Source organism: Eurosta solidaginis, chromosome 2, assembly GCF_040869045.1.
Source record: "Eurosta solidaginis isolate ZX-2024a chromosome 2, ASM4086904v1, whole genome shotgun sequence".
Lineage (NCBI taxonomy): Eukaryota > Metazoa > Arthropoda > Insecta > Diptera > Tephritidae > Eurosta > Eurosta solidaginis.
Genome location: NC_090320.1, coordinates 39,129,815 through 39,149,332, shown reverse-complemented (window position 1 = coordinate 39,149,332; position 19,518 = coordinate 39,129,815). Strand labels below are relative to the sequence as shown.

At 38.5% G+C, this 19,518-nt stretch overlaps 1 protein-coding gene across 7 annotated transcripts in view; it reads left to right on the top strand.

Annotated features, from left to right (window-relative positions):
* GABA-B-R1 (gamma-aminobutyric acid type B receptor subunit 1) overlaps nucleotides 1-19,518 on the top strand; it is a 724,819-nt gene that overhangs the window by 600,066 nt on the left and 105,235 nt on the right. For all 7 annotated transcript variants that reach the window (XM_067765072.1, XM_067765071.1, XM_067765070.1 and 4 more), the window contains one exon: nucleotides 10,080-10,229. In XM_067765072.1, the coding sequence (XP_067621173.1) occupies nucleotides 10,080-10,229 (150 nt within the window). The remainder of the gene's footprint in view (nucleotides 1-10,079; nucleotides 10,230-19,518) is intronic.

Genomic DNA, 19,518 nt, shown 5'->3' with positions numbered 1-19,518 from the left:
ATTTTGAACAAACACCGTAAACCGCTGGGATAAAATCTTTCTCCTTATCTTCATCTTCCTCCTCAGTTTGGCTTCGTCGTTGTTTCCCTCCTCCTCTTTCTGCCTCATGCCGCGTTAAATTCGTTTGGCTTGATCGATAAACCTGCTGAAGTCCTTTATAGTGCATCATCCGCAAGCTCCAGCAGTATATTGCTGCCCAAAACTTTAGTTACAATGTGTTTTATTGTCTTATTTCTGCACACAACGTGTCTCTGCAATATTTTTTTGATGGCAACCTCACCTTACATCCCATGTGAAAGCTCAGCGGGAGATCGTTTTAATCTAATGCCGGACTCACACCAGGAAGCCTGCTGAGGATATCGCTAGGTCCATATTTCTTCTGATTCCAACTGTGAAAGTTAAGGTTAGGTTAAGTTCGGTTATCTTGGATACCCATATCTACTCCTCATTCCTACAACTTCGGTAGAAGTCATATTTTTGAACTTCCATGCGATCGCCCTAAGCTCCCATCATACAATGTCCCATTAATATCCCGATGAATGGACCTGAGTAGTGAATTGAGATTGATAAGGGAATTTGCTGTTGTTGTTGTTGTTGTTGTGGCGATTAGTTACTCCCCGAAGGCTTTGGGGAGTGTTATCGATATGATGGTCCTTTGTCGGATAGAGATCCGATACGCTCCGGTAACACAGCACCATTAAGGTGCTGGCCCGACCATCTCGGGAACGATTTATATGGCCACATTAAACCTTCAGGCCATCCCTCCCTCCCCACCCCCAAGTTCCATGAGGAGCTTGGGGTCGCCAGAGCCTCGTCTGTTAGTGAAACGGGATTCGCCGCTCGAAGGTGAGGTTGACAATTGGGTTGGAGAAGCTATATATTGCGCTACACAACCCCTTGAATCCCTGGAATTTGCTGTCTAATGGAAGGGTCGGAGTAGTATAATCTAATTCATTATGGTTTCCCGGGATAGTTTGTTACCATGACTGGCAGTGCGGTCCAGGTTCCCTTATGATGGAAGAATAAGGTCTGATGATCCGCTGGGTACGCTTGCATAGGCTCAGCTCGCCGGATGGGGTGGGGTTCGCAAATCATCCACGATGTTGCCCCAAACCGCAGAAACAATGAGAAAAAAAATTCGTACCCGTGCGCTGTTGTTCTCGCTTCCCCTCTCGTATGTCCTCCTCCACAGCATGCCACCGCCGTCGTCGCAGTTCGCCTCCATAGACTCAAGGCCGGCCCTTCTGCTTCCTTGCCCACCCTACCAATGTCAACCATGGCCCAAATCGGTTGACCCAACACTTACCTTTGTGCCTGTGTCCGTCTGTCCATCCCTGTACGATCACCCCGTTACCCCCATTCATCACACTGTTGTTATCTTTAGCAATTCATTTAATATGACATTTCATCTCAAATCCTATTATAATATTAATGATGAATCTTCATGAGTGCCCGCGCACTTGTTTGTATTTATTACACTCGTTTAGATTAGGTCATGCAATCCACTACTAGCTAACCTATATTCTAAATTTCAGTTCAACTCGAACGGCGAGCGTCCCACCCTAATGTTTACGCGCGAGTGTGCCCGCAAAAATATCAATATGAATATATATCTAGGTAAAGTATGTAACTATAACATGATCATTCAACCATCATTCAATTACCATAGATTCAATGGCAGGTCGTATTCCTATGATAGTAACGACGACGTTAATCTTACCGAGGTTATCGAAAGCATTTAGCTCAATACAAATCTATATACTACGAATCCATACACATCTACGTTTGATATAACAAAAAAACTCCGCATTATTTTATACATAAAAATATTCACATGCTCATATGCATGTCGCTGCAAATGTTTACTTCCTAAACCATTTCTCATAACTGCATTTTTAAACACATATCCCCATATATCGCATCAATGAACATGAGCAAATGTCTACAATTGACAATAATATTATGATGGTATAAAATTGCATTCCTGATTTAACTCAGAGCATTTCAGGACAGAATCGCATTGCCGCGGCCAATCTTAAACCAATTTGAATCCAATAACCATGTATAACTACCCGCCATGCGATGGCTCTGTCTTGCAAGCTTTGAGCTACATCACGATACATAACATGAGGGTCGTTTTGGCAATGAGCAACTCAACTCTTTAAGTGTACCGGTGTGTATGTGCACCGAACACGCTTATAACAAACAAATTTCATTAACTTTGAGTTACGCTCTTGGCACGCGACGGAATGGTGACAATTATTTGTGGCTACTCAATTTTCACCATCCTCAACTAAACTGACCACTATATCAGCTCCCTACCCAAGGCGCCCCGGATAAAAACCTGAATTCGTGCACAGCATCAATGGTACTAACCAATTATCTCTACTACATATGATTCACCATGCTGCCGTTGCCTCACGCTGACAAACGATTATACCTGAAAGCATGAATATCACTACTACAGTCCTACGCTTAACAACTATGCCTACATAAACGCTTAATGGTGATGTTCAGCGCTTCTCTCTGTCGCTCTCTGATGGCAACGTGGTCGCTCAAGCGTACAGGCACTTCATGCCAACCGAATTGCCGTGTGTTCCCTTTCCATGCCAGTAACGTCTTTGTGCACACCCCCAAGCACAATTATTGTTATATTATTCAATTTTATGCATACGTACTTATATTTCACAACAATAGGATGTGGAAGTTTCTGCTCACTCCGTTTCTGTTGCAAACCTGTCTCACTATTTTGCAGGCAATGCCGCCAGTAACCTGAGTGTGTTTCGCTGCTCCTCTGCCGCACGGACTCGTTGCTCGCGTCTTTACTTTTGTAGGAGTAGGCTTCAATTACCTAACCGTAAACTTCGTACAATTGAGAGCATTTGTGGCGCTCAAACCTCTGTGGCCTGCCTCCCGGGCTGTGCCAATGGTTCTGGAGTGCCGCGCTGTTATACCACCACAATATGCACACGTACTGGCCGGTCTTTTAACGGCCTCTAGCCGCTAACGTTGGAGTGCTCTCGTGGACGCTGCGCTTGAAGAGATTTGCTCGTTATTGCCGTGTTCTGGTTGCTTTTGGAGTGAACGCTTATTACTGAGCACTTATTCGATGTTCGCATGGAGATTGGCGCGTGCTCTTTGAAGTTGCTCAAGTTGCTTTCAACTTTGATGTTGCTAGACGAAATTACTATCTCTAATGTAAAATTGTATAGTTTAAACATGTGTCTAGCAGGGCAAGCCACAATCTTCGGATTTTCTTACCTGGATGTTTTCCGATAAGGTTTCCTTTTTCCCAACTTTATGCTTGATCCCCTGTGATGAAAAGGCCGGATGCAGGAAAACGCGAAATTGGCTGCGTTGGCCACTTACCCTAGTTTGACGTTAAGCGAGGTTGCCTGATTTGTCAACCGTGCACGGTTGCATTCACTCTTATAAATTTCGTTGGCTCGCTTTGCTAAACCCCAGGCCACATCTTCCGTAACAAGTTTCAAGAATAATGGTATGGCCAAATCTGATGTTGTTCGAGAGCAGGACTGCATTCAGTCTTGCAACATTACAGCTCGTCTAGAGCTTACCAAACAGGCCTATTAGGAGGAAGTTGAGCATAAACTCTACAACCTTTATGGGTATGGAGGATAGTTTTCTTGATTTAAGCATTGCGACCGACCGCTGCATTCTAGTCAACCTGTTGGCTGACTGTGCTGTCTCTTGCGAGTGCCGGCCACCAAATAGTATTGATATAGAATAAGATGAGTCTAACGACGACAGTGTATAAGCAATGCAAGGTGCGCTCCGCTCAACAAGCGTAGAGGGCAGTTTCAGCCTATCTGAATCTATTCTCGAAATGCCTTTTTCGAATTCAATGTACTGTCTAAAATAACGCCGATGTATTTAACCTCTGTTAAGAGTTCGAGCCTTACCTCATTTACAGAATTTTGTGAGCAGTCAAGTTACTGTCGTTAAACCGACATGAAACGGACACCATTTTCTTTTTCTCTTTTTAAATCCTCATGCTATTGCGATTTTAAGCCACACAAGAATATTGTCACAAAAATGCCTAAATGTATGCAATACCTTTCTAAATGTATGCAATACCTTTCAAGCATTCATATTTCCAGCTGCAGTAGTACTCAAACCGCCAGGCTAGTAACAGAATTTTACCGCTGGCAAGAGCAATAGCGGTAAACGAGTGCTAACTGGCTACTAACCAGTCAGTAACTTGCACTTTTTAAAGCTACAGTATACATAGCTTCTGCATAGTTTTGATACAAAAAATGCTACCCTACCCTATATGTATGCAGTTGTGACATCACGACTGCGTCTCTTTGGTATTTTAATGTAATAGCAGAAAAAACTTTGCATAGGAAGAGGAAGATGGATTTAAAAAAAAAATAGCTCGACATGTGCCAAACCAACTATCAGCTCCCACAGGAGTTTCGCAAGCACAAATTGTATGCAGTTTCAAGTCGTAGAAATGCTGATACCTCTTCTTAGTGTAATTATTGTTGCTGTTGTAGCTCTTGCTTTGTCCTGCAGCGGCTTTTGTTGTCATACCAGCACTGGCGCTCAAATGTACAATTTACGAATGAGAAAAGACCGTTCTCACTTGTGTATTTACGCATTGCTGACTGCCACTGACTACTGGCTGCTGTTTGCTAGCCATTCTGGACAGAAATATATAGCACGTATTTTTTTTTTTTTTCATATAACTTCCTGCTCATATGTTAAACTGTAACATTTTTTCCCCATAATTTTTTTCTAGAGTTTTTTTTTTTATTTGAAGCGCGCAAAAAAAATTTGTTGAATTTTGCTACGGTATTACAGCGAAGCTATTTATTTCAGTTGTGTCTGCATGATACCCTCGTATGAACGGCGTTTTGCGGCAGCCCTACCCTGCCGCTCCCTTTTAACTGCAGTGTGAAAGTTTATTTAGGCGAAAAACTAGCTGTGAGCCTCTAGCGTTGCACTCTTAGATGAATTTTGTTATAAGCATGATTAAAATATTGTGGTTAATTTAAAAAAATGAAGTGAAGTTTGCACTACTAACGTCACACTCTAGAGAGTAAACTAAGGAAGGGTTGCTTTGCAAAAGTAAAAATTGCTGTAAAAATGGCTCTTGCATGGCGCACTAAAACTATAACTTTTTGGTGTGAAACAAAATTTTAACCGCTCAAAGAATATGTAAAATTTTAACTAATAAATATTTTGATATTGTTCACTGTTTGCATTAGCTTTAGGTGCATGAGAAGTTGATTCAAAAATTGATTTTTAAATTCGCTTTAAGTTTGACAGAATTATGGTCATTATTTTATGTGCATAAAATGTAAATCAAAATTGGATTTCATGGAAAACATTAGTTCAGAAATCGATTAGAAGAGCAGCTGCACACTATGGGGTTTTTCAAATCAACAAGAAATTCATTGACCAGTTGATCAATCTCAACGATTTTTATGTACGAAAAATTTATGTTATCTTATAACTTAAAACGAGTAATTCTTGTTATTTGTTTGTTTGTATAGCCAAACGATCTCGGGAACGGCTTAACCGATTTAAATGAAATTTGGCACAGAGATAATGTATCACCTTCTAAGCCTTTCTACCAGGTTTTGCCACTCATAATGTTTCATAAAGTTGCCACCTTTTCAAAATTAAAAAAAGTGCATGTGATATGCCGATATATGTATGAAACGAAAGGTATTTCAATCCGCATTACAATAGGGACATTTTTGAGTAGGGTTGCCACCTATTCGAAATTAAAAAAAAATTACATGAGTATGGGTATCAAACGAAAGGTATTTCACTCCGCATTACAATAGGGGCATTTTTGAGTAGGGTTGCCACCTATTCTAAATTAAAAAAAATTGAATGAGATATGCCGATATGGGTATTAAGCGAATTTTGAGTACGGTTGCCATTTAGGGTTGCCACCTATTCGACACTAAAATAATTGCATGAGATATGCCGATATGGGTATCAAACGAAAGGTATTTCACCCCGCATTACAATAGGGATATTTCATGTAGGGTTTCCATTTAGGGTTGCCACCTATTCGAAATTAAAAAAATTGCATGAGATATGCCGACATGGGTATCAAATGAAAGGTATTTCACTCCGCATTACAATAGGGACATTTTTGAGTAGGGTTGCTATTTATGGTTGGGTTAGTTAGACGAAATAGTACTCTACTTACTCATATTCTATTAAAGCTTTAAAGGAGAGCATTAAAGTTAAAAACGCTAATAAAATTGAAATGCAATATCAAGGCACCGTGGCAAATTCTAGCAAAATATATTTAAATGCAAATTTTTTGCAAATATGTAATGATTAATTGCAATTTCTCACAGACTACTATTAGAAAGATTTCTCACCATGGCAAAAAGATATCTCAACATGGTAATTTGCTACCGTTGAACACTAGAGGCATATGTTCAATTTGAAAACGACATCTAACCATTTAACTACTTCCCAACAGATGGCGCTTAGGGAAGTAAGTTGAAATTTAATTAAACTAACTGATAGTTGTCATTCGTGAAATTTACAAGTTTTTGGAATGTAATAAAATTGTGAGACTTTCATAGTGTATAACAAAAAAAATGTTTGAAATTAATAATTGGGCACATGAAGATACTCGACCTAAATAACTTAGCTCGCGATTTCACTAATTGTCATAACAATCCTTTATACTATAGGCTGGAATTACCCATTTCAAATTTTTCATTCCAGTTCATTTTGTGGTTAGTGTTTGATATGTTTTTGAAATCTATATTTAAGGAAATCAAATATTGATAAGTAAAAGTATATGATATATGTACATATAAAAAAAGTTGAATTTGATTAATGATGACATGTAGAACAAAGTATGTTATGCGGCATACTCGAAGATTGCCGAGCAAAGCTCGGTCGCCCAGGTACTGTTTTTTTAAGTGAGAATATTGTGAGACATTGCTCCTAATACCATGATCACATTACCATGTTGTAATCCTCAATCACAGCGAGCTATAGGATTAACAAAGAATTGGTGCGCCAAAGTAGGATTAAATAGCAATCCTAGCAAGACAAACATCATTAAATAAAAAATAAGTAAATAAATGTAAGGCGCGACATCGTCTTTAGAGATATAAGCAATTTTGTTAGTTTAAAGAAGTAGAAATTTTGCAGTTCTGTACTTCTAAACAATTTATTCCTGCTTCATGGGTCATTTGAAACTCCTATCCCTTTTTATTTTCTCCCTAGCGGGTTGGGTTGTCTACTGTCGATTCATCAAGTGTTGCACCCCTCTTTTCCAACTGATCATTTTGTTCTTTACCGTCTGTGGCTTTATGACCGGGAATCTCGTAAAGATGTATGGTTCGGCCTAAGCGAAGTCTCTCCAATACTTGTTTGCGTTTCAAGACCTTAATGCAATTAAAGCTGTGGCTAACATATGTTAAGTTAAACCTTCAAAAAAAAAAAACAAAAGAGTTAAGGACGCGCCGAAATGTATGCTCCTTTGAGTTACTTATGTGCAGGATAGCTGTCAAAATGCGAAAATCCGTAGTTGTTTCCGCACCTTCTGTATATTTAGATATAAGCATTGCATGCATTTAGGAGTACTTAATTTTTTTTCAAGGCGATTATTAGTGATTAAGTTTTAGCTTCAATCAGTTAAGATCGAGTAAGCAATTTCCAAAAATCATTTTTCTAGCATTTGCAAAATTCTACAATATTAAAAACTTGCAAATCGATAGTGAGATACGCTGTGCAATTAAAAAAATGCTGTAACACAGCAATAAATGTATATACGTAAATCAAAATATTTCTGAAATTCGCCTAAAAGCATGCAATAAATTTTCAAATTAAAACCATATTCTAAAAACAATGCAACTAAAGGCATGTTTATCTAGACATTACGAGAATTGATGCATTCTATTAAAAAAAAACAGCGCGCATTTCATTTAATTTTACAACTTTTTACACTTTCGTAGTAAAATTACTTTTTTTTTTGTGATTGCGAAAATATCTCACAGGTATTAATGTGCGGGTTAAAGTTTTTTATTGTGTGTATTTTTACCTTTTTTTTTACAATTCCATTGTTTGTGCGCTGCGTATTTCCCATCAGCATGTCACGAAAGCGTAATGGCGTAAGTGATGGTATTAGTTATGTAAATGGTTACAGTAATAGGTTTGCGCAGAGTGAAAACTAACAAAAAATACTACTTTATCATTTAATGTTTTGCACATTGCTCATACAAATTTAATGACCTATTTTTTGCTATTTCTACTCTACGAAGTTGGAGTGTCACAATGGTAGTAGCTTTTTAATGCCACTGCAGGGATATACTTTTGCAGTCAGATGTAGCACTGCATTCAAATACTGGCATATTTATATACGAATGCAAACACGTGCTAAAATTCTTAGTAAAAAATGTGACAGTTTTTCATAGTTTGCGTATAATTAATAATTTTTTTAATACATCTAAGTGCTTGAACCATTTATATAATAAGCAGTAGCGAGAATACGTACACTGAAATATATTGTAGTTCATAATTTGGAGATATTTCAAGCAAACTCTGAGTTTCGTGTTTTCACAAAGTCTGCTTTTGTAAAATTAACAGGTATGCCTAAAAGTATGTTAGAGGTTGCCCCACTACTACGTCTTCTACATAACTGTCATATATTAATGATGTCTTGCTTACTTCCCTTGGTGTGACCAATTGGCGCCACTCAACGCAGCGAAAAAGTGACAGGCGCGCCTTGCTGGACGGCCAAAATCGCTTAAACGACTAGCGGCAATCAAGTTAGTAACTAAGTGGATTACTTCCGTCACTTAGTCCAGTTATTGCATAATTTTAAGTGCATTTGATGATGGTTCTACAGTGTCTTTCATGAAAACTTGGACTATTCAGAACACTTTGTAGAACGTATTATTTTAATTCATTCTATAAATCTTGTGCTACACACATACTAGCAAACCCGTCAGACGTTGTTCTGCCCTAAATTTGGTCTATCTGCATACATTTTAATAAGCTTTTTCCGTCTAACTTTGCCCTCGCCGCTCTTCACTTTTTCGTAATCCTTTTATTCACTCCTCCCTTCGTCTTTTTCGCTTCATCTATCTCTATCTTCGTCTCACTCTATCTCTTTCTCAGTCTCCTTCTCCTTCTCTCTTTTCTCTTCTCTTAAGTTCTTCTCATTCTTCACCATCCCTTGTTGCCAGTCCCAGAGGGTGGTATGTATTTTGTTCCAGTCCAATTCCGAGTACCAGTCCCACTCCGCGTTTCAGTCCTAGTCCTATTCCTAATCCCAGTCCCAGTCCGTCTCTGGTCTACTTCCCGGAAAAATGGATCTTAAATACAAGTATAGGCAAATTTATATACCAAATTTCAGGCAAGTCGAATAGGACGTATGTCAATAGGTATGTGGGTATTATTAGTTCGTGTCTTTATTTCGGCTTCGCATGCGTTTTTATCAGTTTTGCCAAGTTGATGCGACTAAATCGAATATCACAATGAAAATTACTTTAAAGCTGTCAGCAACAGATCTCATTTGGTATCCATATTACACACACATTTTATGGGTATCCGGGTCCACGTTTTGGCCTATATATCCAGACCCTAGTCACCTAGCGGTATAAAAATTACTCTGTACTAAAGCACTCATCAACAGCTTCAATTTTATACCCATAATGTAAAAACACTATCTAGGAGTTCCCGGGCCCACGTTTTGCCCTATATATCGAGACTCAGTCACCCAGGGGTATAAAAAGTACCCTCTACTAAATCATTCATCAACAGCTTTCATTTGTTATCCATATTCTATAAACACATTCTAGTTTACAATATTTTGTAAAATTTATATGGGGGTGCCCTCTACAGGTATATAAAGTAAAGTGCATAAAAGGAGTTCTGCTCTAATGAGAGATTTTTGGGTTGTTATGGCAGGTTTTAAGCAACACCCGTTTTATGATTTTTAGCTCTTCCCCTTTCCTCGAGCTCTACAAATACTCCAGTTTATCTCTCATTCATTCAATAGAATAGAAATTCTTTCAACTGAGCATATCTGTTTATTAACTCTCCTCTTTCTCATTTTCATTCGACAGGGTGTTGTTGCTTTCAGCTCACAGGGTGATCGTATCGCGTTAACACAAATCGAGCAGATGGTTAATGGAAGATACGAGAAATTAGGTTATTACGATACGCAATTGGATAACTTAACGTGGTTAAATATGGAACAATGGATTGGAGGAAAGGTAAGCGACAAGTTTTTCAAATATTTATATCATTTCCGCAGGATGTGTCGTTTTTATCGAATATTTTTTCAATTTGATCAACGCAAAAAATTAATCATTCTCAGTAAATTTACTCACAGCCAGAGGTTGAGTTAATGTTTTCTAGATTTAATATAGAACAGTATTCCACTTCGGACAGTTTCAGACAATTTTGTGAAGAGCCGGTTATAATCTGGGGTGTAAAATCGCATTGCTCATTAGCTCTGTGGTCATTAATCACAGTGAGATATAAAAAAAATGTTGTTTGACAGGTCTAAATAAGTACTAGTTAGTACATGTTAGGCAGGCTAGGACTGCAGGGCCAGCTTTGCACAGCCATTGTAAGAGGAATTTTAAAAGCTGCAATATTTTCAATATAATTTTGTCCATCTATTCTGACAGTATCTAGTATGATGAACAAGAAAGCATTCCTATTGTAACGAATTATATAAAATCTCAATTATTCCATCGCCTCTGTTATCGGTTTGCATCACTCAACAATAAAAAACAAAATAAACTCAAAATGCCCTTAATTCAGCACCACTATGGAGGCAGAATTTAACAATTTAATGTATTCTCATAGGCACTCTTAGGGTGATCTATTATTCCTAAGTTTGATCTGCTTACATACCACTCAATTCATTCATCATAATTTTCTCCTAGAGTCTAGACCAGTAGTGCAAACGCCGGCAGAGCTTCGAATACAAACGCAGCTTGTTTTGTAGTAGTATGTGTTTACATGGAGAGTGTTTGGGCATAGAATGTTTACTGCTTGAGGTACAAGCTTAAACTGATTGACCGCTTGCTTGACTGAATCTCTGTCAGTGTGCTTATACGACATATAGGTGAAAGCCGAATAGTTTTCCGAAGGTATACGAAGCTCTCGGTTGCACCACTGTTCTAGACTTTTTAACAGCCTTCCCGAAACGACGCTTTCCGTCCTTTCGTGTCTCGTATTCATATAGGTGTGTGTAGTTTTTCTAGCATCATCTTAACGGAAATGCACTCGTTATTGTTGTCTTTATACCCGGTATAATGTACATACATCGTTTCTGCGTGCTCCACATAGTTGTTATTTCGTTTACTTACATTATTGTTGTTGTTATGCAGCATTTGCTTACTAGCGGCATATTGATATGTCCAACGTGCTAGTATTCGCCTAGTTGCACTCCAGCTAAGTCCTAAGAACTACCTTCTTTCTTTTTCGTGGTCTGCCAATGTATCGTTTGCACTAGACGACGTTGCTGACGTATTTTATAGCTTTGTACGGGCCTCCCCAGTTAAGCTGACTTTTTGATGAAAAAAAACCTTTGCTGACGGCGAGGGTTGTACAACAACTTCGAACCTCTTTCTTTGGATTTCGTTTTGCTATTCAAGATTTTGCTTTGTCTCACACTTTAATTTTTGGAACATGTAATACTTCGAAGAGCTTGATGGATTGGCCTTGCATTATAACTGTTAATTTGATTTTTCACAATATTAGTGCGTTCTGGCTTGAAACCATCCTTGCATTACTTTGAAGAAGCTCTTTCCATTTTCGGGATACGCCCGTTTTCTATTAACTATGCCCGTGATTCTTCTACAGGTATAGTTATTCGTTTTTTATTTTTTTTTTTTTTCAAATGTTCCAGCTATCTTTGCCCAGTCTACTGCCTCCACTCTTGGCGGTATTTGTCGACTCTCCCCCACCAGCACTTGTTTACGGCTGAATTCCTTATGATAGTTGAAGTGAAGTGCAAATCCTTGTTCTTATATTGGCTAATCCTTCTTTGCAAGTCGCTCTTGATGCCTTGGTAGATTGATAAGTCCGCTCCCAATATGATTTCATCGCTGTCACTATGCAACTGTATTGAATCATAACCCTCCCAGTTGCGATTTCACATATCACTTCTCCCTGGACTTGGCTTTACTGTTGTTGTTGCTGTTGTAGCGATAAGGTTGCTCCCCGAAGGCTTTGGGGAGTGTTATCGATGTGATGGTCCTTTGCCGGATACAAATCCGGTACGCTCCTGTACCATAGCACCATTAAGGTGCTAGCCCGACCATCTCGGGAACGATTTATGTGGCCACATTAAACCTTCAGGCCATTCCCTCCCCCCCTTTACTCATCAGCAACCGTACGCAAACTTGCTTGATGCGCGTGTAATTGTCTTACCTTCCTGTTGACTAAATCAGACCGTATTACGGATTGATATGCGCCTGTATGTTTAGTCAGTAAACGCTCCTTTCTATCCACATACCCTCCGGTAGTAAGGCTGCTCAATTTTCTTTCGTTTTTGACACAGAGATAATAGTGCATTCAATAGAGAGATCTAGCCCTCGGTGCTTGCATCTAGCTCCATTTAGCTAATCTCCATCAGCTTTGTATTTAAGACAACCCATCTTGTGGGAACCACTAGCTCCGATGGCGCGATGGTCGTCAGTCGAAATACGGAAACTAAAGCTAAGCACAAATCTAGTTTTTTGTCCATTTTAGTTCTCAAAACAGAGACTTCAACGCATACTGCCCCCACTTAAACTGCCTGTACTGCACCTCTTCTCATCCCATTTTTACATCGCTGATTGACACGCCTACGCAAGCAAAATGCAATTTGCGCTATTTTCCACCATAAATATATCATTCACACCACGTTTCCTTCAAACATGCCGTATTCAAAAGCGTTAAAGCTTAATGTAAAAACAATTTTCCACGTGAATTCAGATCCTAATTTGGTAGCACTTTGCGTTTGCATTTCACAAACTTACATACTTATTTGAAAAAGAATTCCATCTAAAAATACGTTTTAGATTTCACTTACACACTTGAAATATTCATAGGGTAACAATTCAATACCTGAGTATGTCCTAGCTTTAAAAAGTATTTGTATGAATGCATATGTAAGTGTGAGTGAGTATTTGAATGTAATCAATTTTCACTCGCCACATTTGAAATCGCTTTCCCCTTATAGACAGCTTTAGCTTACCACAGTCAAATACACACGCAATGGCATTTGCTAACAAACCTAAGGATATCTATCACTTTGACTGCCTAACTTTGCTCAGCTATTAAAATGTCGAATTTAAAATGCTGATATCAGGACTTAGACATAGACATATATCCACATAACGCAAAGAGAGAGTTCTATATGCGGGAAATGAAATGAGTATTCATACTCTCTAAGAGCAACATCCCAGTCGAAAATCAGGTGCATGTATGTAGTTCTCAACTAAAAGTTCAACTACAAATAGACTTAAAGAAAACTTTTACGGGCGTTTTGCAGACACACCATGGAAAGGACTTGATGATTTAGAAGTGCTTGACACTAACCAAGCAGTCAGCCTTGTAATATACAGATACATTGTGGGAGAAAAGCAGGCAGCGACCTTTTGCTTAAGAGAATCTTCTAAGTATGGTTAAGTGTCTGTTGCCCGAGGGAGAGCTGAGAAGGATTCTATGATACTGGTTTCCGTTTATGTTACCAGTCCTCCCAAAGGGTAGATAGCTGTGCTTAATATGACTTGACAGTTTCACTTCTTCATCAGCTACTTATCTTACACTACTGGGGCTTTCTGAGATAGTAATTCATATCTGAAATCACCATGAAATTTTAAACTGTGATAAGGCCCGCCGATCTTTTGGAGTAAACAGCTTGCAAGTCGTTGATACACGACAAGGGGTGGTTCCCCCCTGTCCAGAAGAAAAGACGAAGTTGTCGGTATGCCTGTCGTAAGAAGCGACTAAAATACCAAATAAATTCAAGGGGTTGTGTAGCGCAACCCTTTCACGTTGCCAGCGTAACTTCTCCAAACCCAATTGTCAAACTCACCTATCCGTGGCGAATCCTGTTTCATTAACAGCCGAGGCTCTGGCGACCCCAAACTTGTCATGGATCTAGGGGGTGGGAGGGCGTTATGGCCTAGAAGGTCGCATGTAGTCATAACAAATCGTTACCGAGATGGTCGGACTTGTTACCGGAACGTACGGGTTCTGCATCCGGCAAAGGAGCATCAACATTGATAACAGGACTTCATCTGGCTAAATATCGAAATTCCTAAACAGTTAGAGGGACGAATATAATTCCATCTACGGCATATTGCACTTCCAGCGTACAAAGCGAGAGCAATAAAAGCCAACCGAAGGCTTCCTTACCCTGTATTTGACAAAAAGATAATTAGGGCTATTGTGCGACTTGTGCAAAATCACCTCTCTGTTTTACTTCCGCAGCATATCAACATGACGCGGTCAAATTTCCTACTGACAAAGATTTTCAGGTATGGCCCTCTACTTGACAGCACCTACCCTCTAGATCCTGAAGAAGATTAGTCTCAACCACAACTAGAGAAGCAGAAATACCATATCCCCGTAATTAAAACCAGGCGACCAAACTGGTGACGCGTAGCTCATGCGCGGTCGGCCAATAGCTTTGTACGTGCTTAGGTTTCTTTATCTTTTCCCCAGGTGCTGTCGGCAAGCGACTTGAGGATTGTCGCTTTGTACTTTAGATACAATTTCGTTGGCATGCGCCTTGAAGGTCAGATTATTATCTAACTTTACCCCTAAGATTTTTGGGTGACTGAAAGTCGATAGCGTGGCGCCATGAACGTCCAATATTTGCGTCATCTGTTCCCTCAACGTCGTAAAAAGAGTTGCCCTGGATTTTGTCGGTGATAATGCCAGGTCGCCAGAGGTGAAGCAGCTAATGACTAGCAAGGTAGTTTTGGGTAATTCATACAATTCGACTGAGTTCGGAAGCCCTCTTACTGGTTGTTGTGCTGACTAAGGAATAGCATTAATGGCTGTTCATGGCAGAAATATACTTGGGAATGTTTGCAAAAACCTCTGCCGAGGGAGAAGGCGCCTTAGACATTTTTTCCACTTGAAGAAAACTTTTTCCTAAGATTTTGATGTTCCGTTTTCTGGCCTCTGACCCAGGATCTTAAGTGTGTTCAGTCAGCACGCGACCACCACACCACGGCAAGACACTAACGATATTCCACTGCTAACACAACAAAAACATTTTTCGGATCTGAGTAAACTCATTGTTTATCAGTTTTTATTGGCAGACTGTCTAGGTACAGAAAAAATTTGTATTTACTCTACTAACACTGTCGGCTGTCGAGATGAGTGTCTCCTCTGCAATTTGTTTGAGTGTTTAATTATTTTCCAGTTTCCCTTTTCCATTTTTCCACATTTAAATACTTTCTTTTGCTTCTCGTTAATATAAAGGGGTAGCCATAAAAAAAATTTAAGGCGCGACAGCCTCCGAAGAGATTATAGGCGCAGCGTCTCTTATAATTGCCGTCGTACTCCTTATAAGGGGTCCCCATATCTGGCGAAATTAGACCTTGAGGCACCATCATTTCTGAGCCGGAGAATTCTTACAGATGTCACACATGTACTGTACAGAATAATAGAGGTTGCATTCATTTAGGCGCAAATGAAATTTTTTCTTTGAAACCGCTTTACCAACAAGCATAGCTTTAACACATGGTTACATACAAAGTATGTACTGTGCAAAAAGAAGAAATTATGCAAGGAAGGCAATAGGGACAGAGTTTGCAACAACTAAGGCATGACGTAGTCGAATGCGTTTGTACCACTTCAACCATCGTAGGAGTGCGGGTTTAAATCACACTCCTGGGAGAAAAGGCTTTGAAGAGATTTACAAGGTATAATCGAAACAGCTGTCGCCTTGTCCGTCCTGATGTCACGTTGTGTAAATTTTTCCGTAATTATTAAAGAAACTTTTAAAAAATTCGAATCTAGCTTCGAGCTTAATATGATTCTGGTGGTACAGTTATTAGCTTCACTTCACTTCATATCAGCAAAGATTTCGGCTGGGTTTACCAAGCTTACCTTCCACCCACAAAATACATATTCATACATTTTACTTATACTTGTTTTTTTTTTGTCTACGCCTGTCAGTGCCTTCATTGCAAATTCAATTCAAAGCTCAGTGGCGCTTGGTGCAAAGTGCACTTTTCACATCCATATGATGCTCGAAATCAAATAATCCTTCAATTTCACATATACACTTATACTATTTTTTTATACCTTTCATGAACATGAAATGGTATATTAACTTTGGTCCGATGTTTGTAACGTTGAGAAATATAGAAGATAGTCTCACCATTAAGTATACCGAATTGATCAGGGCGACGAACTGAGTTGATATAGCCATGGCCGTCTGTCCGTCCGTCTGTCTGTTTGAACGCAAACTAGTCCCTCAAATTTTGAGATATCTCAATCAAATTTGGCACAAGGATGTATTTTTGTATTGTATTAGGCATTTGTCGGATCCGGTAGGACCGATCGTTCAGATAAGACGATTTTGGACATTCCTGCCGCAATTTAGAAAGAATAAACGTGAAACTCGGTGATTTACATTCTAATATATCATAGAACATATCCTGAAAAAATCACTTTGATCGGAGCTATATATAGTTATATCCCATACAACCGATCGTTCAGATAGAAAGGTTTTTGGCAATTTCTCCCTTAATGTCCAATATAAAAACATTAAACTTGGTGACATTTATTCTAATATATCATAGAAGATTTCATGACAAAATTATTTCGATCGGAGCTATATATAATATATATCCCTTACAACCGAACGTTCAGATAGAAAGATTTTTAGCCATTTCTCCCTTAATTTCCAATATAAAAACGTGAAACTTGGTGATATATATTCTAATATATCATAGAAGATTTTCTGTAAAAATCATTTCGATCGGAGCTATATATAAAAAATATCCCATACAACCGATCGTTCAGATAAGGGTTTTTTTTTTTTCTCGGACGTAGCGCACTGCCCTCAAGTGGCCCGATGAAACCAGGCTAATCCTGTTTTTGTTTTTTTTTTTTTATAATTCATACATTTTTGTTTTTTTTTTTTTTTTTTTTTTTTTTTGTATCCTAATTCTTATTTATGTGTTATTTATAATTTTTTTGTTACCGAGTCTTTTAGAGGCAGTGGCTTCTTAAGCACCGAGATCTAAAACCGCTCAGCTACAGAACAACTCATCAGCTGAGAAATATAGATTCACAAAATACAATAGACTAAAAGTATAAATATAATTTTTTAATTATTAAGAGAAGATAAAACCGTCCTTTTTATGGCAAAGAGTGAGTCTGAAACATCAATTATTCTCGAGTGAGAGTTATTAAGAATTATAGGTTTATAATGCCTTGAAACTCTGCATAGAACATTCAAGTTTACTTCGTTCAAAAGAAATGGGCTTGTAATCGATCCATTTAAAAGTCTAGCCATAAATAGTACACATAGCATTTCTCTACGACTTGCAAGTGTAGGAAGATTTATTAGTTTTAATCGATTAGTGTAAGGAGGAAGATTATACGGAGAGTCCCATTGAAGATTTCTCAAGGCGAAAAGTAAAAACTGTTTTTGAATTGATTCTAGTCTATCCACATGAACTTGATAACGCGGATTCAAATTTATCTATCCATATTCTAATATCGGCCTCACCAATGATGTAAAAAGGGTTTTTGTAACGTAAGGTTCACTAAACTCCTTTGCCCATCTTTTCACAAATGCTAAAACTCCTCTCGCTTTATTGACTGTGGCAATAATATGAGGGTTGAAACTAAGTTTGCAATTCATTGTAACTCCCAAGTCGACAAAAACATCAACGCTTTCCAGAGTTTGGCCATTAACTGTGTAGGAAGCTGGCTGTATGTTTTTTTATATTTATCTTAAAATCGTTTAGGTATGTACATCTGTTCACTATATATTTCTTGTCTTATACAGCGTATTATTTGGAGATTACGAATGGGATAAGATTATTGTTCCGCCCCATTCATGAAAGGTATGAAGTCTTCGGCACAGCTGAAGATAGTCCCGTCCTTACTTGTTTTCATTTTATTCTTATTCACTCACATTCACTTTACGCCTCTATTTTGCTATGATATTTGCTTATTTCTGTGAAAATCGTTTTTGTTTTATTTTTTTGTTTTTAGTCTCCTCTGTGTACTTCTTGATTTCACTCATTTCACTCTCATTGCTTACACTTACCGCTTGTCATTTCATTTAATAGCTCTGACGTTTTGGAGCTTGTAAAGCTATCAGGTTTTTGTTATTGGCTGCTAGTTCATCTAACAAAGAACAAGCAATGATTTATTTTCAAGTACTTCCATCACTAAATCGACAGCAGCAGTCTCCAGTCACAGTGCAGCTTAAATAACGCGGCAATTAGTTTAGCATAGTCACTTACAGTCGATTTTTTGTTGTTCCGTTTCCTTTCTTTTTCATAGCAAAAAGCAAAAATTCATTCTATCACCTGCTCAAGTTCACGGGGCGTGGTTTTAAGTGCGAGTGAAGTTAGGCCTTTGTCGTTGCCATTTAAATGCCAGCGAAGTGCATTGAAGTGAGTGAAAGCTTATTTGCATAATTCTTTTTTTTTTTAATATGCAAATGAATGCGAGTCAAGGACGTTTGCTTTTGTGGATATTCATAGATGTATGTATGCGCACACATACTTACATATATGTAGATATATATGATTTTCATTTCTGTTTGATTGAGCGCAAAAGTGCTTTAAACCAAATTTTAAGTAAGTTAATCTGTGATAAACCTTGAAAATATTTGCGTGGTTGTACTTTTGACAGAAAATCGTATGTGCTTGAATTTGAAAAAAAGATGCTTCTGTGTCTAATAATCCCATATCATGTATTATCACATTGGCGATTATTTTATACATCCAAATATACTATCCGGTCAAAATGCTATTGCTAGCTTATAACTTATCTGTGGGGCCAGAAATATTACGGGATTGCTCTAACTATCACGGGTCTTCTTATCAATTTCAAAATCTGAAGCAGATACTTTTAATCTCGAAATATACTTCTTCCACCTTAAGAATCACATACTTATCGTATCCATGTGTTATGTTGTTATTGTTGTTCTAGCAGTGCTTCTTCCCATCCAATAGGTGCGACCACCCACAATTTGTCATCAATATCCTCGAATGCGAGTCCAAGAAACCTGCATTTTCAACAGGGTTGGATCAGTCTGAGAGGGGTGTTGAAGGCGTTGATTCCACATCGCACTTAAAGAGAGATTTGGTGTCATGTGGGTACCTATTGCAAGCAGAACATACAATACAGAATACATAATGTGTGCGGTGGTTGATTCTGGATAGGTAAGAGTTTAACCTGTTACAGTATCCATATCGAATTTGAACTAGAGTGACCCGCGTCTCCTTAGGGAGAGTGCTTTGCTCTTCTGCGAGTTCAGTGTATTTGTCTATACGAACGAGATTCGCCGGGAAA